We start from the raw sequence: 24,719 nt of genomic DNA, 5'->3' as shown, positions 1-24,719 counted from the left end.
TCAGCTGGTTTTCACATACTTATTATGAATTTAGTAGGCAGTATATACTCATTGAGTATGCTAGTATGCAGTATGCTAGTATACCATTCCGAACACAGCCATAGTCCAGAGGTTTCCAGGAAGTGCAAATCAATGTCTGACATGAACTTACTGTTCATGGGTGTGTCCAAGGTGACGCTATGAAACAGAGAGATGGGATCGGATGACGAGGGCTTCTGACCTGGGGTCAGCTGACAGCAGCCTCCTCCGGACCCTGCAGGAACCAGAACCTGGGTATCCTCTCACACCCGGGGGCTTCTGGAGGACGTTAACATAACATATTATGGAACCACACCAACATGAAACTACTCTCAATAATTTAACTGCTTTTTACTGCAACTCATTTAAAAATAGTAGAAAATACCACTGTAGAGTATCAAAAAGAGTGGAAAAAAGCAGCATCCGCACACTCAAATCTGTGTAAAGATCATTATTTTATTGCAAGCTTTCTCTCATAGACCTTCTACAGGCGTGAATGCAGTTAGTACAAAGTACTAAGTGCAGTACAAAGAGTTCAAACAGCATCACTTGATCAGCCAATGCACAACACCTGTGTCAAATATTTCATATTGCTAGACATCATATGCTAGACATCAAGGAAATTGTAGTTCTAGATTTAGTGGACTACAAAAGCCACATACACAAGTGTTCACTGAGACAAGAAACACCAAAAAACATCAAATATTTACTATATATATATATATATATACACACACATAACAGAACAAAAAACAATAGACATTCTCTATTGTTTTTTGTACTGCAACTCATTTGACTGCATGTTCTCTGTGATTCTAAGCCTGAGATACAGTGAAGTAAAGCACAACAATCGTCTTTGACCCCTGGGTACAATCCCAATGAGATGCAGTGAAATCAAAAGACATATTCTGCAAGACTGTAATTCTCCCGATTTATGAGAGAACTGGCCATTTCTGTAACAATGGCGCCCTCCTGTGGACTAAAAGCACAAGTACCTTCTTTGACACTTCACTCGGTACAGTCCCAATGATGAACTATTATGCTGTTGTATCATATAAAACCAGTAATTCCAGAAGCTTACCTTCAGTGTCTGGGGACAGGAACTCCTCCAGCTCCTTCTCAGCATTGGGGGTGAAGCGCACCTCCAGACTGGCCGCTGGGGGGGTCCCTGATCCAGCCAGCGATGGTGCTGTAGGCCTCCTCCCCATAGCAAGGAGCGGTAGTATCATCCGTAGGATCTGAGGGTTTCATCTTAGGCCCGTCTGAAGCCTGGGACTTTCCAAGGGAGCTTGCCTGGGTGAGGGGCAGGCTATCTCCCTGGCTGACATAGGCCTTGAGCTCCCCCAGGACTGTGTGGAGGTCTTTGGTCAGAGTGGAGGGGCCTGGGGGGCTCGGGGGCGGAGGAGCGGGAGGTGTCGTCTGTGCTGAGGATGTGGACCTTGGATTTGTCTTTTGGCAGGAGTGTCCTATGGTCTGGGTTATGACGCATGTCCCCTCTCTCAGCCTCACACTGGGCATCTCTGGAGGAGGAAAGACCACTGAGTTGGTACGCATGCTCACGGCACTGGTGACATGATCTGCTGACACGTTGGTGACTTCAGGTTGGGCCAGGTCTTCACATTCACCAGCGTCTGTGTCCATGTCCTGTCTGCTGTGTGGGGAGTCGTAGTCTGGGATGGAGGGTTTGATGTCGAGGACGGGGGGCGGTCATGTTGATCTCTGACAGGTGTCATCTAGAGAATGTAGAAACATAAGCAAACACTCATGAGTCATATACACACACACACACACCAGGGTTTCCGTTAACCGGTAATTACCGGTCTTTGTCCGGTAAAATTTGTTGAAGTCCGACAAATTGAAAACTCGTCGGACATAATGTCCGGTGAAAATAATTCCCTCTAAGCACAATTTGAATACAATTCGTAGCGATATACAGGCTAACTAAAGGGGGCGGGTCCTTCTCTCTCGGGCAGTGTTGTGTGTGTATGAGCGTGTGTGTGTGTTTGGTGCTCAGCTGAAAATGGTGGCCCGAAGCGGAGCGCCTTAACTTTATCGCACAATAACAAGGATAACAAACGAAACGGACAACATTTACACTAAGATGGAGACAAACTTCAGCGATATGATCTAACAGCCGGTCTTCAGGACGACATACAGACCCGTATGAGCTTACAGGGCTATCCCCTATCTATCTGAGAAAAGGCATAGGCCGGCTGTAACATCGAACGGAAATTAGCCTATACGCATTGCAAGTTAATTTAAAGCCTATTTATTTTCAAAGAGTTTTATTCTATTTTATTTTATCTGATAAAAGGCATATGAACGGAAATTAGGCTAGCCGTGTCACGCCAGAAGCCTACATGCTTGCACTGTTCAATAAAATGTTATACATCTAGACATTGTGGTATTTCTTTATATACGTATCCCAGCCTGCCTATCAATTGTTTCTCAATAAACAGTTATGTTCTCCTCATTGTCATACTCCCGAGTCCGATTAAGTATGATTTGACAGGCAGCTAAACGAAATGCCTTCCCAACCAGCGAGACCTGGGGGGTATTCCATCAACGTCGCTAAAGGAAAATCTAGGCTTATTTTGACAAGTCTCGCGAGATCTATCAAGATATGCCTGGATCTTTTTAAGAGTCTCGCGAGACTTAACGAAATAAGCCTAGATTTTCCTTTAGCGACGTTGATGGAACACCCCCCTGGTTATAGAAATGACATTGTTTTATTGATAAAAAAAGGGTAAAACTGGAAAGAGAAAATAGAAAACTCACATTAATCCCAAACAATTTAACAAACTTCAGTTAACGTAATGTGGAGTCCGTTCATTGATCGATGCTGTCTGTTCAGTTCCCAGTGAGGCGCCCGTTCAGCGCTGGACATAATGGCATAGCGCGCATGCGAATCATGTTATATTATTATATATTATATAGCTCGCATCTAATCGTATCGGATGAGAAATAGACATTAAATGGCATATATAGGCCGCTACACAACAGTAATCACCGCGACAAACAGCTATATTATATTTTAATATGATGACCGGAATATATCACGTTTGTCCGGTAAATCGAAATCTTCCCGGACAAACGGAAACCCTGACACACACACACACACCTTTAGACAAAAAAAACATCCCACCACTCAGGAGAGCAAAGCCCGTCGAGCCAGTTTAGGCTCCTGGTGTGTAGTATCTAGGTGTGTATGTAGATGTGTGTGTGTGTGTATGTAGCATATGGTACGTTACAGCAATCAAATCTGTTTCACTTTCCTAGGCCAACCTTACTACTTTCATAAATTCATTGTGTCCTGTCACATGAGACACATATTCAAGAGGATTTGTATTGGTTATCAGTTTATTAGAATATTTTAGTAAGCACTGAGGTGCTACTACCAAGTGACAGCTTGTCGCACAATGCAATGCCAAGGAGAACACATAATCAGTACATGTCTTGTAATCAGTACAGGTTTATAATGACCTTGTTCTAGTGAAATCTCTGCTCCTCTTTCTGTTTGTGACATCGGCTGACTCTTTTGAAATGCATCCTGGCCGACACTTGTCAGAGCAGACTGGAGAGACGCCATGTGACCGGCCTGGCACTCCCACATTAACACATTTTTAAAATAAATGACCTTTTCAGGCCTGGGTTGAAATCCACCAGAGGACACTTCTGTCAAGAAAAAAAAAACGTTCTTAGGTCTTAAAAAACTAAATGTTTTCATGATGTATAATTCATTTCATTAAAGAAAAAAAAGACATTTTATAGTGTGTATTTTACCATGGGAAGTCTTACCAGACTGCAGCCTCTGTTGAGTTCTCAAACCCTAAGCTCCACTGTTGATGTTAATGTAACCATTATACTGTTTTAAAACATACTTTTCCCTAAAGAAGCATTGAGTCCTTAACCCTGTGTAGGTATTACCCTTAGTAGGTAAAAAAAGGCACGGCTCTTCTAGTGTTAACCCTGTGTATATGGTTTGTGTGGACCCCAGGAAGAGTATCTGATGTTTTGAACCAGCTAACGGGGATCCTATAATCAAATCAAAACCTCTGAGGCCAAACAAGTAAGACCAGGGGGGTGTTCCGTCAACATCTCTAACTTTCTTTGACAAGTCTTGCGAGACTTATGAAAATAACCCTGGATTTTCCTTCATCGAACCAGGTCCAAGTGCAACATTGTAACATAATATGAATCGAACCGGTCTGAATCGGTCAACCAAATGATCGGTGTGAATCCACCCTGAGAAAATGCTGTTCCATTCTTAACAGTGTGTTTGTGGGTGCTGCTAGAGTTCTGGAATGTGAAATAGAAAAAGAAGGGAGTGCACACCGCAGAAGATCTAAGCGAGGTGCTGGCAATGGAACACATTCCAATTGAAAGAAATAGAAGCCGCACACTTACGTTCCAGAGTGTGGTTTATTAGGGTTTACGGTTTCGGCCGTAGCCTTTGTCAAGTCATAAATACACACAAACAGTGCAAGACAGCCATTATATAGTCAGGTAGGCTAATTGAATAGATAGCACCTGTGAGAGAGAGCACACCTGAGTGGAATTACAATGACGTCATAAGTACATGAATCAAAAACAATCAAGACAATCAGTGTCACAAGTGGGCTATATACACTAACTCAGTGGTTCTCAAAGTGTGGGGCGCGCCCCCGCAAGGGGGCGCAATAGCAATACTGGTGGGGCGCGAGAGACTGGGGAGGTCAACAAGTAACACTCAGGTGAACTCTTTGACTTGTTCTAGTTGTAGCTTCATAATCTTCGTAATGGAGTCATTTCTGACAGGGACAGCGAAAACAAAAACGGAAAATGCGACAAACATGGTTAAAAAAAAAACTGTTCGAAAGTATGACGAGGCTTACCTTGCAATAGGCTTCACCGTGAATGTGGTGGGAGGTGAGGAGAGACCATTGTGCGTGCTATGTCTCAGAACAGCCTGAAGCCAAACAAGTTAAAAACGCACCTTGAGACAACACACCCCAATAATGCAAAGAAGCCACTGGCCTTCTTTAAAAGAAAACTTACAGAGTACAGAAAGCAAGAAACTCATATGACAAAAGCGGCATCCGTAAGTACCAAAGCGCAAATAGCGTCATTCAAGGTTGCATACAGAATTGCGAAGTGCAAGAAACCGCACACCATAGCTGAGGAGCTCATACTCCCAGCTGCACTGGATATGGTGTCAACTTTGATTGATGAGACAACCGCTGCAAAATTGAAGACCATTCCCCTGTCCAACGACACCATTGCAAGACGCATAGGTGAGATGTCAGAGGACCTTGAGGAACAACTCGCAGAGAAACTACACAAACGTTTTGCATTGCAAGTTGATGAGGCTACTGACAGTAATAAGGACTGCTTGTTTATTTCTTATGTCCGCTATGTAGATTCGGAGTCAATGAATGAAGACTTGCTGTTTTGCAAGCATGTGACAGGGAGAGCGACAGCTAATGAGCTATTTGGGATTCTTGACACTTACCTGACAGAACACGGACTGAAATGGGAGAACTGTGTGGGGTTTTGCTCAGATGGTGTGCAGACAATGGCCGGGAAAAGGAAGGGACTGCAGGCGCTAATAAATCGCGTCGCACCAAACGCGCAATGGACACACTGTGTCATTCACAGAGAGGCGCTCGCATCCAGGCAGCTTAGCCCTGAGCTAAATGAGGTTTTGACCGAAGTGATCGGTGTTGTAAATTTCATCAAAACCCGCCCGCTGAAAGCACGTCTGTTCTCTGCACTGTGTGAGGAAATGGGAGCTGAACACTCTGCTTTGCTGTTTCACAGTGAAGCAAGGTGGCTCTCCCGAGGGAAAGTGTTGTCCCGAGTCTTTGAGCTCAGAGAGGAGATTCGGGTGTTTATGGAGGAGGTGGGAATGCACGAATCTGCAAGCAAGTTCAGTAATTTAGAATTCCTGATGAAACTGGCCTATCTCAGTGATGTGTTTGGAAAGCTCAACGAGCTGAATCTTCAGCTTCAAGGAAAAGACAAACACCTACCCCACCTGGCAGATAAGGTCAGCGCATTCACCAGAAAGCTGGAGGTGTGGGGCAGGCGCTCTGATGAAGGAAATACTGATCCTTTTCAGAACCTGACCACGTTTGTAGAAAGCAGTGATTGTGATGCCACCACAGTGATCCCCTGCCTGAAGCAACACATCTCTTCCCTGGGAGCATTGTTCCAGAAATACTTCCCACACAACACTGCTGAGTATGACTGGGTGGTGGATCCATTCAATGCAGCAGGTTGGTAGGCAATTTTGATGACTAAATATAACTGTGAATATTTTGTGCTGTAGGCCTATATTTTATTAATGTTGTATGTATGTTACTAACTAACTACCTGGAATGGATTGTTGTAAAATTGAATCGTGTTGTGTTTAATATGCAATTAATTACAAATAAGGTATCTCTATCCGTAGCACCTGCTGATTTCAGCTCTGCTGAAGAGGACCAACTCATCGAGCTGACCTCTGAGTCGACCCTGAGGCTGAGGTTCAATGGTCAGACACTGAGTGAATTCTGGCTTGGTGTGGAGAAGGAGTATCCACTCATAGGGCAGAGGGCTGTCGGCATCCTACTTCCCTTCGCCACATCCTATCTCTGTGAGGCTGGCTTTTCAGCTGTTGCTTCACTGAAAACAAAGTACAGATCTAGGCTCAACATTGAGCAGGACTTGAGAGTGGCAGTGTCAGGCCTGCTACCCCGTTTTGAAAAGATCTGCAGTGCCAAACAGGCTCATTGCAGCCACCAATGCTGTAATGTTATGATGTTCTTGATTGTTAGTGTTCATTTTCTTGAGAATTGTAATTGAAAAATATTGTTATTGTGTTGATTTATTATATTGTGTTATTTGTATTTTTAGGTTTTTTGTTGGGAGACAGTGTTATGTGGTTCAGTTCAATACATGTAAAATTGCCCCATGTTGTGACAGTTTTTTGGGGGTGAGGTGGTGCTCACACATTTTTTGTCCTCCCAAGGGGGGCTTGACATAAAAAGTTTGAGAACCACTGCACTAACTCAAGGTTCTATGCACATGAATAGATCTGTCGGTGTAGGCTAGATAGAAATACCATGTAGCCTAATGCATAGAGATGAGTCCTGAAAAAAGAACATAAAATAAGCATACAATATAAAGAGACAGTGGGGGGGGGGGGAATCCTGGGTGGGAAACACAAAATCTGACCAACTCTTAAATAATAGAGCTGAAAAAGTATTTACACAAGATCGACACAGTGCAGCTGAAACATCAGACCTGAAAAAGGGCGTCGTAAGCTGGTGTGTCAGATAACATGAGATCCCAGTAGCATCGAAGTCCCTATAGATAGATAAAGTTACACGAAACATTTTAATTCAAATTCAACATTCTTGTGTAAATTCAACGTTATCTTGTGTAAATACTTTTCCAGCTCTATTAGTACCCCCTAAGCACTGCACATAACCCCCTACACACTAGACACGGGGGAGAGGGAACATCTGTACATCCAACATCTCAGGGAAAACACACCGCTGTCCAAGTGCATGTGTGTAGGCTTGATCTTAGTGGAAAATCACAACCTTTGAGTTTGAGTGTATGAAGCTTGATGTGAATGTAAAACTACACCATGACATCATGTGTGAGCCTTAGGTGTTCAGTGTGATCTCCCTTAGACTAGTTTACACAGGGTCACTGAGCCCCAAAACCCTGGGTAGAGGGGCTCAGTGAATGTGGAGTGGAATGTGTGCAGGAGGGTTAGTGTGTCAGAGGAGACCCTGTAGAAGGACAGAGTGCCGGCCAGCCAGTCCATATACACTCCTACTCTGTGGGAGTCAGAGGAGGGGGAAGGTATGACAGTTCTCTTATGGTTGTGCCAGGCACTGTAACGGTTAGAGGTGTCAGAGCATTCCAGACTCCAGGACTTGTCATTGTATCCCAACACACAGTCATTACCCCCTCCTCTCCTGCTGATTCCTTTATATGTCATTCCTATATTAGAATCTCCCCTCCACTCTACCTCCCAGTAACAGCACCAAGTCAGACCTTCTCTACACAGCACCTGTGGCCAGCCCTCAAATCTCTCTGGGTGATCAGGATACGGCTGCCTTCCTCCCTTTGTCACATTTCTGTTCTCCTCAGACAGAGAGAGGCTTCTGTTCGCTGTGTTTGGGTCCAGTGTGAGCTCACAGGCATCTGAATGAGAGGGCCAAAATAATCATCAAATCAATACAATTGGATAAATTACAATATTCACATTGTGATCTTGTTAAGCCCAGTTCACATCTATGCAACGCAACACGACGGGTCAGTTTTAGAACGTTTAGACCGTCGCAGAGAAAAAACTTGGCAACTACTTGCGAATGACGGGTGGTGAGACAGATGAGACAGATGGGTCGTGAGACAGATGGGTGGTGAGACAGATGAGACAGATGGGTGGTGAGACAGATGGGTGGTGATGATGAGACAGATAGGTGGTGAGACAGATGAGACAGATAGGTGGTGAGACAGGTGGGTGGTGAGACAGATGGGTGGCGAGACAGATGAGACAGATGGGTGGTGAGACAGATGGGTGATGAGACGCAACGAGACACAGACGACACAAACAACGGTTTCCATAACAACAAAATAAGTTGTGTTTACCCTGCAAGATGGCTGACAGCGACAGTGACTTCCCTGATTGGCTGAAGAGAAATATCAGACATTCCATAAAATCTGGACGTTCTACTGAGATTTGACATGTCAAATCGCTGGCGATTCCTTGTGACTGCGAGTTCTGTCGCATTGCGTCGCATAGATGTGAACTGGGCTTTATATGGTAACATCATGTTTTTCACTAAATATTACTTATTAATTTAAAATATTTTACAAGGGATAGAACTAATTCACATTTACTAATATTTTAGATTTACAAATGAATACAATACTGGTGCTCTGTTTGAACTCAGCTGTACCCTGATTATTGAGTAATATCACAGTCCTGTTCTCTACAGTGTTGGAGACTTACATTTGATCAGCCCAGGTTTGAACCAGCACCCTCCACCAGGGTCCACACTATATCAACCACAGAAGAACATACAGTGGTTGGATGACACACTCACAATCATGTGGGAAATAGATACTGTGCATTAATCTCATAGATGCGTCCAGCCACATATTCAGCCTTTACCTGAGTGTCTGTAGTTTACAGAGTGGATCTTTCTGTACAGCAAAGAGCAGCGCCAGTCCTGAGTCTCCAGGGTGATTGTAGCTGAGGTCCAGCTCTCTCAGGTGGGAGGGGTTAGACCTCAGAGCTGAAGCCAGAGAAGCACAGCTTTCCTCTGGGACTCCACAGAATGACAACCTGGGGAAATAGTGTGACTCCATCTGTTATCAAGAATCTGATTGTTCCTCTCTAATGTACATCTTTACAGCTGTAAATCCCCTGAATTCAGCAGTTGAAAGGCTAGACACATTGTATTTAAGTGAAGAACAACTAGTGCATCATAATGACCCCAAAAACTCATGCTTCTACACCCCAAAAGACCTCACCTCAATGTCTGTAGTTTACAGTGTGGACTCCCCAGTCCAGCAGAGAGCAGCTTTCCCCCCCCGTCACGTAGATAATTATTACTGAGGTCCAGCTCTCTCAGGTGGCAGGAGTCTGAGCTGAGAGCTGAGGCCAACGCTTCACAGCATCTCTCTGTGAGGTGAGATCCATTCAGCCTGAATGAGGAATACAAAGAAATATATTTAGCCAAACGATCACTGTGATGCAAGAATTCATTAGTGAGAGTTATAGTTGCTCTCAACAGGGAAGCAAGCAACCATGGATACATTTGAAGTCACTGGATTTCTACGTCTGGTATAATGTATTTGGTAGCTATTGGTTCAGTGCAGCATTGTGTAGCCCCATGTGCTGAGCTAAGGCCAGGTGGGTCAGGATTTGAGGAGGGCAAACATATTCAGAGTGCAGACAGAGCAGCCCCCCCATTCCACCATACTTAATGTCAGACAAAAAGTCTTCATTTGAGCTGTGGTGTGAGTATCCGGGGTACCGCGAGTGGAATGCGATAGTCATTACGTTAAAAATAAAGCAAATGTCAGGAATGGATTCCTCCAAATAAGTGTTTAGTACTCCAACTATAACTGTCTCTTTCTCGCTCATTATTGAGAGTTGAGACACAAAGAGACTGAAAATGATGGAGCAAGTCACATACTTGTGTGTCAATAAAACATTAAAGATAATATAACTCAATTTCTTCTGTTTAATCTGTAAATCATAATAAGTGATCATAAAGTCACTTGCTTATTGCATGAATTATGTATTGTTTGTTGTGTGTACTATGATATAAATTATACATTTGTGTGTCAATAAAGTATAAATGAAAAGGAGCCAATCAAGGAATGTGTTGTTTGACCAAGTACACAATAGTAATACGTTTTAGATAATCATTAAATTATGTTCAGTGATCAAAATCTCCAAAAGATCATTTTGTTTTTCACACCAAGTATTGTTTGTTAGGCTTTGTTATGAAGTTGTTGTTGTTTGTTGTATTTTTCATCAAGCGGCCTACTCACTAATTACTATTGTACAATGCATTTTCATAACCCTGAAATCGTCCTAATTCACTAATTAATAGAGTCATTCTGTCCATCTACTTACAGTGCTGTCTTAGAGGCTGTGAGCACTGGCAGTAGCCTCAGAAGACCCTCCTCTGATCTGGAGTATTTCTTCAGGTCAAACACATCCAGCTCCTCTTCTGAAGTCAGCAACACAAAGACCAGAGCTGACCAATGTGCAGGTGAGAGTGAGGCTTCTGAGAGACGTCCTGAGCTCAGGAAGCTTTGGATCTCCTCCACTAGAGAATGGTCATTCAGCTTATTCAGACAGTGGAACAGATTGATGCACCTCTCTGGAGAGGGATTCTCCCTGATCTTCTTCTTGATGTACTTGACTGTTTCCTCATTGGTCTGTGAGCTGCTTCCTGTCTGTGTCAGAAGGCCTCGTAGGAGATTCTGATTGGACTCCAGTGAGAGGCCCAGGATGAAGCGCAGGAACAGGTCCAGGTGTCCATTCTCACTCTGTAAGGCCTTGTTCACTGCGCTCTTGTGTAAGTCGACTAGAGGTTTGCGTCTGGGTGATGACCATAGATTAAACTGTGAGGATTTCTGTTTGACCAGTGAATTCTTATTGCTGTCGTTGAATGTGAGGAACACATATAAAGCAGCTAGAAACTCCTGGATGCTCAGATGCACAAAGCTGAACACGTTGTGCAGCCCACACTCCTCTCTGAAGATCTGAGTGCACACTCCAGAGTACACTGAGGCTTCTCTGACGTCAATGCCACACTCTCTCAGGTCTTCCTCATAGAAGATCAGATTGCCCTTTTCCAGCTGTTTGAAGGCCAGTTTTCCCAGTGACAGAATTAGCGCTTTATCCCAGTGTGGATCTCTGTCATTGTCTCCAAGGTACTTCACATTCCTCTGTTTGGTCTGAAACACCAGGAAGTGTGTGTACATCTGTGTCAGAGTCTTGGGCATCTCTCCTCTCTCTGCTCCACCCAACAGTCTCTCCAGAACATCAGCTGAGAGCCAACAGAACACTGGTATGTGGCACATGATGTGGAGGCTCCTTGATGACTTCATGTGTGTGTTGATTCTGCTGACCAGGTTCTCATCACTGATTCTCTTCCTGAAGTACTCCTCCTTCTGTGGGTCGTTGAACCCTCGTACCTCTGTCACCCGGTCAACACACTCAGGAGGGATCTGATTGGCTGCTGCAGGACGGGAGGTTATCCAGAGGAGAGCAGAGGGAAGCAGATTCCCCTTGATGAGGTTTGTCAGCAGCACGTCCACTGAGGTTGACTCTGTGGCATCACAACATGTCTCGTTGTTCTGGACGTCTAGAGGAAGTCGACACTCATCCAGACCATCAAAGATGAACAGAACTTTATACTTGTCAAAGTTGAAGGTTCCTGATTCTTTTATTTCAATGAAGAAATGACCAAGAAGTTCATTCAAACTGCATTTCTTGTCTTTCATTAAATTCAGCTCCCGAAAAGGAAGTGGAAATATGAACTGGACATCCTGATTGGCGTCTCCTTCAGCCCAGCCCGTAATGACCTTCTGAGTAGAGACTGTTTTTCCAATACCAGCGACTCCCTTTGTCAGCACACTTCTGCTTGGTTTGTCTTGTCCAGGTAAAGGCTTGAAGATGTCGGTGCATTTGATTAGTGTCTCCTGCGTTGCTGGTCTCCTGGATGCTGTCTCAATCTGTCTGACCTCATGTTCGTTATTGACCTCTCCACTTCCTCCCTCTGTGATGTAGACCTCTGTGTAGACCTTATCGAGAAGTATTGGCTTGCCTTGCTCAGCTATTCCCTCAAACACACACTGAAACCTCTTCTTCAGGGTGGACTTCATGTGGAGTTCATGTTGGCACACCACAGCGAGCTCATCTGAATGACAAAACAATTAACAAAGTATTCGTGGCACACTTTACATTAAGTTGACCCAATACCTGCAGTAACTGTTATTACATTGTTTAAATACATTGGTTTAATCAACAAGTTGTTATATAGTAATTAATTACATAGTATGTCGTGTAGTTGAATGATATAGGAAACTGTCCAACCCTTTGCAATTATACGCAAACAACCAATAGTTCCTGCTATACTAAGATACTAAGTTATAGAGGCAACACAATATAAAGATTGACCAAATAGGGATATACAGTACGTAGTAATTACAGTTAGTGGTGTTTATATTTCCAATAATATTTTAGCCCAGTAACACTTCTCTGTGAAAACATATGAGGTCTCTTACGTTTCTCCAGTGTGTCAGCGAGCTCCTTCTGGTTCATGTTCCTCAGGACGTGCAGAGTGATCTTCAGAGCCCCCTCTCTGGCACTGCTCTCCTGCTTCTCTTCTTCTACATCTTCCTCTTCCTCCCCGTGACTCTCAAGGCACTCTGGGTGGTCTTGAGAAATAAGCCTCTTGAACCTCTTCAGCTGATTTCTCACTAAAGTGATGACATTGTCTTCAAGCAACTGAAACATTTAGATAAAAAAGATGTGAGATAGTTAATAATAGGTAAACCTTTACACCCAGTAGAGAGACTGAATACAAACATCACATCACTTGACTTTGGTATGCAATTGAATCAAGAAATAAATCACTTTTGTATGGGGATTACTTAGCCATGTTCCATGTCATACTTTCTCTTTAGCTCACCCTGAATATGGAGGCCAGTTCACTTTGACTCTGGACAGACTGACCACTGGGAATCTCTGACTCTGGTCTCTCCACCTTGTCACTGGGGATTCTGGGTAAAAACAAAAAAATAAGCAGATGTATTTATCCAGAGAAGTGTGAATGAGGCCTAGTTTCCCAAATAGAAGTTAAGAGTGTATACCACTACTGAATGTTATTGGCAGCCTCATAGACCACTATGGTGATTAAACCTCGAACTTTGATCAGAAGGAGGAGGTCTTTCTCTGGAGGTTATTGGATGATCCATAGACCGGTCACTCTTCATGGACACACAGCTGGGTACAGGTGAGGCTGGTCTCTCCTGCTGAACCCTGTCAAACACAAAGACACCAACATTCCCACATGTTTAACAGAAGATAATGGAAGTCACATGTTCATATGAGTGTGTCTGTGTGTCGTCAGGATATTGAAAAAAGGTTATTAAATCAAATCAAATCAAATCAAATTTTATTTGTATAGCGCATTTCTTACAAGATGCAACTCAATGCGCTTCACACAATGAAAATGTTCAGTCAATCAGTCAATCAATCAATCAATACTGACAGAGCCGCGAGCAGGCAAAAGTAAAAAACCTGTATACTATGTAGCCAGGAAAAATTCCCTTGCAGCCCTCTACCAATAGAGCGACTACTAGCCAGTTTGCTTACCAGTACCCAGCGGTCCCCCAGTGGAGGCCAAGGACCACCGGCACAAAGCAAGCAAGCAAGGGCAAAAACCTGTACACCATGTATCCAGGAAAAATTCCTTGCATATTATCGGCGTACACACTGTCCATAAATTTAGTGTTGTATTTGCATCGTTCTGCATCCAGTATGGTCACAGGTCCTGCCAAAAGAGAAACTTAAGCACAGTTATGATGCAACAACACAATAGAGACAATAAAGATGACAGCAATACAACCTGATGGTGGTCCTGGTACACCCTTGTACCGGTTCCAGTACTGCTCTAGGTGCTATTTGGAGCTGACAGTGCCTCATCAGCACCCGGGTCCATTTTCCTGTCAACACAAATCTCAAAACACGAGTATGGTGTAATGGCCTAGTGATCCTAGTTCTATAATGCCCAATGTCTCCCTTAGTATCAAAAGGCGACATTGAATAAGTAGGTTTTGAGGTCACGCTTAAAAATGTCCTGAGTTTTAGACAACCTCAGGCCCTCAGGTAGGGTGTTCCACAATCTAGGAGCATATATGCTAAAAGCTGATCCTCCAAATCTCTTTGTCCTAGCCTCTGGCACTATTAAAAGTTCCGTGCCACTAGACCGTAGGGGTCTAGCTGGTGTGTATCTTATGAGCATGTCCACCATGTAATTGGGTGCATCACAGTGAAGTGATTTATAAACTAGTAAAAGGATCTTAAAGTCTATTCTATGACTGACAGGGAGCCAGTGTAGTGATCTCAAGACAGGTGTGATGTGCGCTCTCCGTTTGGTCCTAGTAAGGACACGAGCAGCAGCATTTTGAACCATTTGTAGTCTATTTATCATTTTTTTGGGGAGACCTGTCAGGAGAGCATTACAGTAATCTAGCCTACTAGTAACAAACGCATGCATTAATTTTTCAGTGTCTGCCTGGGAGAGAAATGATTGTACCTTAGTGATGTTTCTTAGATGGTAGAAGGATGTTTTAATAGTGTTATTAATATGAGTTTCAAAATTTAGATCTGGGTCAATTATGACACCAAGATTCCTGGCCTGACACTTAGTGTTAAGAGCTAGTGTTTTCAAGTGTGCAGATAATTTCTCTCTCCCAGTTTTCTCGCCAATGATCAATACCTCAGTTTTTTCTTGATTGAGTTGGAGAAAGTTTTGTGTCATCCAAATATTAATATCGGCAATACAGTCTATCAGGTGGTCGATCATCTTGTAGTCGTTGGGAGTTACTGAGATATAAAGCTGAGTGTCGTCAGCATAGCTGTGGTAGTTAACGCTATGCTTCTTGATAACAGAACTGAGGGGTAGCATGTATAGGCTAAAAAGCAACGGTCCTAAAATGGACCCCTGGGGAACTCCACAGGTTGTGCTATAATTTTTTGACTTATGGTCACCAAGGGCTACAAAGTAGTCTCGGTCAGCCAGGTACCCAGCTAGCAATTTTTGGTTCTAAAAATGTTCAAAGAATGTTACCTAGAACGTTCTCATAATGTTTTCAGCTGGAAGTTTTCTTTGAGTTCTCAGAATGTTCTAGGATAACATTCTCTAAAAACATTTTTAAAATGTTGTGTGATAACCTTCTTAAAATGTTAAGTGACAACATTGCTAGAACATTATGCCCTAATGTTCTTGAAAACGTTTTCAGTGGGAAGTTCCCAGAATGTTCTAGGATAACATTCTCTAAAAACATTTTTAAAATGTTGTGATGACCTTAAAATGTTAAGTGACAACATTGCTAGAACATTATGCCCTAATGTTCTTGAAAACGTTCAGTGGGAAGTTCCCAGAATGTTCTAGGATAACGTTCTCTAAAAACATTTTTTAAATGTTGTGATAACCTTCTTAAAATGTTAAGTGAGAACCTTATGCCCTAATGTTCTTGAAAACGTTTTCAGTGGGAAGTTCCCAGAATGTTTTAGGATAATGTTCGGTAATAACCTTCTTAAAATGTGAGTTGACAATATTGCTAGAACATTACACCTTATGTTCTCAAAACATTTTCAGCTTAAGTTTTTTGTTTGTTCCCAGAATGTTTTAGGATAACGTGCTCTAAAAACCATTCTAAAAACGTTTGCTTATAACTGTTACGGCCTGAATCAAGCGGTCAAATGTGGCAGTACCCCAGAACAGACAGACACAGAGACTTGGGTAATAATAATAATATTTATTAAAAGGGGCTAGGCAGAGAATGGTCGTAGGGCAAGCGGGGGTCAGGCAGGGGGGAGTAGTCGGCAGGCAGGCAGGGGTACTTAGGCAGGAGGGGGTAGTCGGCAGGAAGGCAGGGACTTTAGGCAGGAGGGGGTAGTCGGCATCTCAGGCAGGGGCTTAGGCAGGAGGAGTAGTCGTTAGGCAGGCAGGGGCTTCGGCAGGAGGAGTAGTCGTTAGGCAGGCAGGGGGAGTAGTCGTTAGGCAGGAGGAGTAGTTGATAGGCAGGCAGGAGGGTAGGCAGGGCAGGCAGGCAGGCAGGCAGGCAGGACTGGACTGGTGGAGGAGAGAAAACAAACAAACAAAGTAAATAAAACGACTGGGAAAAATAAATAAGTAAATTTCGGATCTAGAACACAATGGAGACAAACGAGGGAGCGAGACGACTAACCACAGGGGATCAGATTGATCAAGCCTCAGACGGCAGGTTGCGGGGCCTTTTATGCAGGTCTCTCCTCCTAAAATTGTAAACACCTGCTGGAGCCGGCGCAGCTGTCTCAGATTGGGCCTGATTGGTCTCAACAAGCGGTGCCGAGGTGGAAACGAGTGGAGCCGAAGCGGGATCCACAACAATAACCTTCTTAAAATGTTTACTGAAAACCCTGTTAAAACATTATGCCCAAACATTCTTAAAATGTTTTTAGCTAAACGTATTAACACATGTAAAAGTTTGATAAATCAATATTCAAGTCTTTCAACATAATGTATGTATCATTATTTATTAACATTAACAACAGACGTGAGACAGGGAGAGGCAGCCACAGCTTCAGTTACAACAGTTATTGTAACCTTACCGTTTAATCCACAGTGTCCCGTTCCCTTGTGCTGTCTTCAACTAAACCCGTCTACCTGTGCCCGACCACGGAGGTGAACTGAACATCTCAGTCAGGCGTGAAATCTAATCAGAGTCGTTTGATTGGTCTGAAATCTAATCAGAGTCGTTTGATTGGTCTGCCACGTCCTCAGCCTCCTCGGTTATTGGTGCAAGTCTGAAACTTGAATTTTTAATAACATCCCAAAAACATTTTAAGAATGTTTGGGCATAATGTTTTAACAGGGTTTTTAGTAAACATTTTAAGAAGGTTATAAGCAAACGTTTTTAGAATGGTTTTTAGAGCACGTTATCCTAAAACATTCTGGGAACAAACAAAAAACTTAAGCTGAAAATGTTTTGAGAACATAAGGTGTAATGTTCTAGCAATATTGTCAACTCACATTTTAAGAAGGTTATTACCAAACATTTGTAGAATGTTTTTGAGAACATTATCCTAAAACATTCTGGGAACTTAAAGAAAACTTCCCGCTGAAAACATTTTCAAGAACATTAGGGCATAATGTTCTAGCAATGTTGTCACTTAACATTTTAAGAAGGTTATCACACAACATTTAAAAAATGTTTTTAGAGAACATTATCCTAGAACATTCTAGGAACTTAAAGAAAACTTCCCGCTGAAAACATTTTCAAGAACATTAGGGCATAATGTTCTAGCAATGTTGTCACTTAACATTTTAAGAAGGTTATCACACAACATTTAAAAAATGTTTTTAGAGAACATTATCCTAGAACATTCTGGGAACTTACAGAAAACTTCCCGCTGAAAACATTTTCAAGAACATTAGGGCATAATGTTCTAGCAATGTTGTCACTTAACATTTTAAGAAGATTATCACACAACATTTTAAAAATGTTTTTAGAGAACATTATCCTAGAACATTCTGGGAACTTAAAGAAAACTTCCCGCTGAAAACATTACGAGAACGTTCTAGGTAACATTCTTTGAACATTTTTAGAACAAAAAATTGCTAGCTGGGAATGTTCTTCCTTTGTTATCGTGTAACATTGTGGGAACATTTTATAAAAGAACATTCTATAATCTGTTACCTAAACAATGTCCCCAAAACATCCTTGGAATGTTGCAGGTAAAACGTTCTTCCTTTGTTTACATATCACATTACAGGAACATTCTAGAAAAAACGTTTTGTGATCTGAGGCATCAATAACATCCTGAAAACATTATCCGAATGTTGCTTTGAAAATGTCCATTCTTTGTTATCATGTAACATTGTGGGAACATTTTATTAAAGAACATTCTATAATCTGTTACCTAAACAATGTCCCCAAAACATCCTCAGAATGTTGCACCTAAAACGTTCTTACTTTGTTAACATTTAACGTTACAGGAACATAATTTGAAATGGTAAACATCCTTAAAATGCTCTTTGAACATTAGATGAAAACGTTTTCTTTAAAACATTAGCAGACCTTGTAGGGAATGTTAGCCAATGTTGTGGGAACATTCCCTCCTAGCTGGGAATCTGTTACCTAAACAATGTCCCCAAAACATCCTTGGAATGTTGCAGGTAAAACGTTCTTCCTTTGTTTACATATCACATTACAGGAACATTCTAGAAAAAACGTTTTGTGATCTGAGGCATCAATAACATCCTGAAAACATTATCCAAATGTTGCTTTGAAAATGTCCTTCCTTTGTTATCGTGTAACATTGTGGGAACATTTTATAAAAGAACATTTTATAATCTGTTACCTAAACAATGTCCCCAAAACATCCTCAGAATGTTGCACCTAAAACGTTCTTACTTTGTTAACATTTAACGTTATAGGAACATTATTTGAAATGGTAAACATCCTTAAAATGCTCTTTAAACATTAGATGAAAACGTTTTCTTTAAAACATTAGCAGAACTTGTAGGGAATGTTAGCCAATGTTAGGGGAACATTCCCCGCTAGCTGGGTAAGTGCTGAACCAGTTTAAGACCGGACCTGAGAGGCCAACCCAGTTTTCAAGTCTCTCAATAAGTATGGAGTGGTCTACCGTATCAAAGGCTGCACTTAAGTCTAAGAGTACAAGAATCAAGAGTTTTTTCGAGTCTGCATTTATCCTAAGGTCATTAGTTACCTTAAGCAAAGCGGTTTCTGTGCTGTGGTATGATCGGAAACCTGACTGAAGTGGGTCATACCTATTATTTAGGACTAAGAATTCATGAAGCTGTCTATACGCTGCCTTTTCTAAAATTTTGCTTAGAAAAGTGAGATTGGATATTGGTCTACAGTTTTTTGGATCAGAAGGATCTAGGTTACTTTTCTTCAGGGTGGGTCTAACCAGGACAGTTTTAAGCGCCGCTGGAAATATCCCTTTAAGTAGGGAGTGATTTACAATGCCTAGTATGTCATCAGACACAGATTCAAAAATGTCCTTAAAAAAGGTGGTAGGAATAGGGTCAAGAGGACACGTAGATGGTTTAAGCTGTGACACAATTTTACCTAATGTTTCCGTACTAATCATGGTGAACATGCTCATAGTCATGTTCTGTGGTGGCGGATCTGTGGTGCTACACAAACCTAGTCTTTCCTGAGTAATACACATTCTAATATTTGTTATCTTATCCCTGAAGTGGGCTGCAAATTCCTCGCATTTGGTGACAGAGGCTGCGCCGTCTAGAGTTCTAGGAGCAGGGTTTACAAGGCAATCAATTGTCGAAAACAAGACCCTGGGGTTATTCTTGTTTGTAGATATTATCTTTGAGAAGTGATTTTTTCTAGCATTTCGCATTGCCAAGTTAAAGGCAGATAGATGTTCTTTAAAAATATTCTGATCAATCTGTAATTTGCTCTTTCTCCATCTGCGCTCAGCTTTCCTACATGTTCTCTTTAGGAGATTTATTTCACTGTTTCGCCATGGTGCTCTCCTCTTGGCTCCAACCTTTTTTAGTTTGGTAGGTGCCAGGGAGTCTAGGGCCATTTTTACTTTATTGTTAAAGGTAATTACTAAGTCGTTTTCACATAACGTGGGAGTTGTGTGAATACTGTTCATTAAAGCTTTGAAATGTTCAGCCACTGCAGGGGTAAGATAACGTTTTTTAACAACACGTTCAGCATTGCTTTCAGCTTTACGTGTTACAATGGTAAAGAAAATACAGAAATGGTCAGAGAGGGCCAGGTCGCTGATACCTGATATTGAGACCTCAAGACCCTTTGTAATCACAAGATCAAGGGTATGGCCATGATTGTGAGTGGGTTCATTGACATGTTGGACAAAATCCATAGATTCCAAGAGGTCAATAAATTCCCTAGCCCTCAAGTCAGCCTCATTATCAACATGAAAGTTAAAATCACCAGTGATAATAATCCTATCATAGTTGGGATGGATAATGGATAGGAACTCAGAGAAGTCAGGTAGGAAGGTAGGGGCTGGTTTCGGCGGCCTGTATACAGTTATCGTAAGAATAGGTGGTTGGCATGCCATAACTGTGGCATGATATTCAAAGGAGGAGAATATATCAAAGGATATGCTCCTGCAGTTTAGGTTATTTGAAGCTATGGTAGCTGTTCCTCCCCCCTTTTTTCCATTTCTGATTGATTGGAAAAAACTGTAGTTGGGGGGAGATGCCTCAATAAGGGCTGCTGCTCCATTTGTATCTAGCCAGGTTTCTGTGAGTAGCATACAGTCGAGTTTTCTATCACAAATGAGCTCATTTATGATGAATGTTTTTTTGTTTGATAGGGACCTGATATTCAAAATTGCCATGGAGATGTCATTTTGACACTGGGACTGACTCGAGGGCATACTTAATGAAATGGGTAATACATTTCCCAAATTTGCGCCATGTATTGCCTTATTTGTGGTGGAGGGAGTCCGATGGGAGACAATAGTCTGGATGGCATGTTTGGTGTTAGAGGAATGGATCGGACTCATCCCACATCAGCGTTGACAGGGCACCGGCCAGGTCCAGGGCTGGACAGCGAGGTCCATGGACATCGACAGCAGGCGGGCACCATACCTGTTTGGGTGAAACCTATCTCTCGCAAACAGCTCATTACGGTTAAAGAACGTGGTGAAATTGTCTATAAATGGGATTTGCGTATGACAGCAGTATCCCTGTAGCCAAAGGTGAAGACTTCGAATTCTACTGTATTTGGTGTCGCCATACCTGGGACTCGGGAAGGGGCCCGAGATGATGCAGGTCTTACCTGTGCCCTTGACGGTGGCGATGAGGGCTCGGAAGTCGTCCTTCAGCTCCTCCGACCTCTCCCGTCCGATGTCGTTGGCACCCACGTGGACGATGACGGAGGTGACCTGGGGGGGAGCATCCTCCACCAGCATCGGGACTACCGCGGCGACGTCCCTCACCTTGGCACCTGGGATGCAGTGGGTTATGGCCTTCGGGACTGCAACATGGCGGACCATGGACGAGCCTATTACAAGCACAGAGGGGGGGGGAGAAGAGCGGGTGCGGGGGGGGGGAGGAGATACGAACTGTAGTCTCCTCTGCTGGCGGCGTGATGGACCTGTAGGGGGCCCAGGGTGGGAGAGGGGGAGAGAGAGAGGGAGGGCGTGTGGTCTCTGGGGCGGGGGCGGGGCCAGGCGTGTGGTCTCTGGGGCGGGGGTGGGGCCAGGCGTGTGGTCTCTAGGGGCGGGGGCGGGGCCAGGCGTGTGGTCTCTAGGGGCGGGGGCGGGGCCAGGCGTGTGGTCTCTGGGGGTGGGGGTGCAGGCCCTGGCTCTCTTCGGCTTCGGTGTGGACTGGTGGCTCTGCAGCGCCTCGAAGCTGTTCCGCAGCAGGAGGGCCTCATGGGGGTTGGTGCCAGAGGAGTCGTTGGTACGACTCCTCTTCCTGACGGTGGTCCAAGTCCCTGGTGATGTAGGGACAGTGTGAGTTACACCTGGGATTGGGCTTACAGGTGGAGGCTTTGATGTTGATGTTGTGGTTTGTGTGCTTTCTATGTCTGTAATTATTGTTTTATGTAATGTGTCATAAAGTGAACTAAGATACGACTCCCCTTGTCTGATCTGGTGTAGATTCGAGATTCGTCCCTTCATCTCCTCAACCTGGTAGCTAAGCTCCAGGCAGCGCCGACAGGCCATGAAAGAGAAAAGTGGTGTTATTTGCAGAGAGGGAGAAAAACAATTTGATTATGATCAATCAGTATTTCAGAGATATGTGATATAAAAGTATATAAGGTTCTAGTAGGGGTAGTGGTGGTCTAGTAGGGGTAGTGGTGGTCTAGTAGGGGTAGTGTTGGTCTAGTGGGGGTAGTGGTGGTCTAGTAGGGGTAGTGGTGGTCTAGTAGGGGTAGTGTTGGTCTAGTAGGGGTAGTGGTGGTCTAGTAGGGGTAGTGTTGGTCTAGTGGGGGTAGTGGTGGTCTAGTAGGGGTAGTGGTGGTCTAGTAGGGGTAGTGGTGGTCTAGTAGAGGTAGTGGTGGTCTAGTAGGGGTAGTGGTGGTCTAGTAGGGGTAGTGTTGGTCTAGTAGGGGTAGTGGTGGTCTAGTAGGGGTAGTGTTGGTCTAGTAGAGGTAGTGGTGGTCTAGTAGGGGTAGTGGTGGTCTAGTAGAGGTAGTGGTGGTCTAGTAGGGGTAGTGGTGGTCTAGTAGGGGTAGTGTTGGTCTAGTAGGGGTAGTGGTGGTCTAGTAGGGGTAGTGGTGGTCTAGTAGAGGTAGTGGTGGTCTAGTGGGGGTAGTGGTGGTCTAGTGGGGGTAGTGGTGGTCTAGTAGAGGGGTAGTGGTGGTCTAGTAGGGGTAGTGGTGGTCTAGTAGGGGTAGTGGTGGTCTAGTAGGGGTAGTGGTGGTCTAGTAGAGGGGTAGTGGTGGTCTAGTAGGGGTAGTGGTGGTCTAGTAGAGGTAGTGGTGGTCTAGTAGGGGTAGTGGTGGTCTAGTAGAGGTAGTGGTGGTCTAGTAGGGGTAGTGGTGGTCTAGTAGGGGTAGTGTTGGTCTAGTAGGGGTAGTGGTGGTCTAGTAGGGGTAGTGGTGGTCTAGTAGAGGTAGTGGTGGTCTAGTGGGGGTAGTGGTGGTCTAGTGGGGGTAGTGGTGGTCTAGTAGAGGGGTAGTGGTGGTCTAGTAGGGGTAGTGGTGGTCTAGTAGGGGTAGTGGTGGTCTAGTAGGGGTAGTGGTGGTCTAGTAGAGGGGTAGTGGTGGTCTAGTAGGGGTAGTGGTGGTCTAGTAGGGGTAGTGTTGGTCTAGTAGGGGTAGTGGTGGTCTAGTAGGGGTAGTGGTGGTCTAGTGGGGGTAGTGGTGGTCTAGTAGGGGTAGTGGTGGTCTAGTAGGGGTAGTGGTGGTCTAGTGGGGGTAGTGGTGGTCTAGTAGGGGTAGTGGTGGTCTAGTAGGGGTAGTGGTGGTCTAGTGGGGGTAGTGGTGGTCTAGTAGGGGTAGTGGTGGTCTAGTAGGGGTAGTGGTGGTCTAGTAGGGGTAGTGGTGGTCTAGTGGGGGTAGTTAGTAGTTCGGGGAGGTATCCCGATAGAAAAAAGCCCGTTTAAAAAGTGTAAAGGTGGCTAGCTGGTTAGCCGCGGTAGCTAACTAATAACGCTGGTAATCCCGACTCAGCCTCCCGGCGTCGGATTCGGCGGAGCGAGGTCCCGATGTTATATAGGATAGGAAAGCTATTTATTTACAAAAAATGCTTTCTCAATAGAGTTTGGTATAGATAGCAGTTTTTAAGATTCTAGCGCTGTCGAGCTGCAGCAGCAAAAACAAACACTCGTCGTAACCCGGAAACGGAATATTAAAGTTAAACATAGTTCTTGGGTCAGATTAATATTTCTTAAAAATAACATTGATGTAGCCATTCCAATTAATATATCTGTATTGTAGCTTTTAGGTGTTTAGTGGCCATCTCCCTCCAGGATCCACTCTCCTCCTCCGTGGACAAGCCTTCTAGGGAGAGTTGCAACACAGTCTGTTGCTACAGTACGCATTGAACTACAGTATATATACATTACTACGTCTAACATTTGAAATTCTGCCTTTAATGATAAATATTTGCTGAGCTCATAGAGCTGAAGATGGTGTGATTATAAGCTGTACAATAAATTATTGTTGCATTGTGTGCCTTACTCCCATAACCCCCTCATTGATAGTAGAACCTGAGTTCATTATAGTTAACTGAGGACCTCATGAAACAAACAGGTGGCCTAGTCTCAGTTAGTTCATCACATCCCCATGTTGCACTTACCCTTGTTTAGTAGCGACGGTTCCTTGTCTGAATTGTCTGGGCTCATTGTAATGCACGGAATGGAATCGGGTTCCATTGATACCACGTGTTTGAGCCCGTCCTCTGATTTCTGCCTCCACCAACCTTCCCTGGTTCACACTGATAAATAGACATGAAGTGAAACAGAGTAGGGGTTGGGGCGAGCTCTACCCCGACAGTACCTGCTGTGAGCCGTAGGTCCAGCCCTGCCTGATCCTGCCCCTGGACCACACGTTGTGGTCGTTCTCAGCCAGCAGGTCCACCACAGCCTCCTGGGTAGGGATCAGTGTGATGTGACCCACATCTACGGGGGCGGGCCTGTACCCGCTCGGCTGTTCGTACCTACGGATGGCGGAGGAGAGGGGAGGTCATGGTGTGTCTCTCGTCGTAGACGTATAGAGAGAGCCCGATCCAAACCACACTGGATTATCTACAGGGTCACTACAGTATCAGGAGAAGCTCGGGGAGCTAGACATCGGAGGATTGCTTTTTCCAGCAACTGCTCCTCGAAGACCACACAAAACACAAGACACAAAGCAATCCTACAATACGGACCAGAGGAGGCTGGTGGAGGTAGAAATCGGAGGACGGGCTCATTGTAACGCATGGAACGGAATGAGGAACGGTA

The 24,719-nt window shown here is 44.0% G+C and overlaps 2 protein-coding genes across 2 annotated transcripts; both read right to left on the bottom strand.

Moving 5' to 3' along the window:
- Positions 1–7,675: 7,675 nt before the first annotated feature.
- On the bottom strand, positions 7,676–8,788 carry LOC308150253 (stonustoxin subunit beta-like; the record flags this gene model as incomplete). Its single annotated transcript, XM_080523104.1, has 2 exons — positions 7,676–8,199; positions 8,647–8,788. The coding sequence occupies 2 exons, from the start codon at positions 8,786–8,788 to the stop codon at positions 7,676–7,678; spliced, it is 666 nt and encodes a 221-aa protein (XP_080379230.1).
- A 380-nt stretch (positions 8,789–9,168) lies between these two features.
- LOC308150252 (NLR family CARD domain-containing protein 3-like) lies at positions 9,169–24,119 on the bottom strand (the record flags this gene model as incomplete). The annotated part of the gene is made up of 9 exons (XM_080523103.1): positions 9,169–9,346; positions 9,535–9,708; positions 10,649–12,443; positions 12,811–13,033; positions 13,218–13,308; positions 13,540–13,567; positions 21,103–21,327; positions 21,622–21,762; positions 24,074–24,119. 9 exons carry the CDS (start codon positions 24,117–24,119, stop codon positions 9,169–9,171), a joined length of 2,901 nt encoding a protein of 966 aa, XP_080379229.1.
- Positions 24,120–24,719: the final 600 nt, after the last annotated feature.

This window comes from Nansenia antarctica (assembly GCF_963989245.1).
Source record: "Nansenia antarctica genome assembly, chromosome: 2".
NCBI lineage: Eukaryota > Metazoa > Chordata > Actinopteri > Argentiniformes > Microstomatidae > Nansenia > Nansenia antarctica.
The sequence above is the reverse complement of the archived record's forward strand: the minus strand, read 5'-3'. Positions and strand labels throughout refer to the sequence as shown.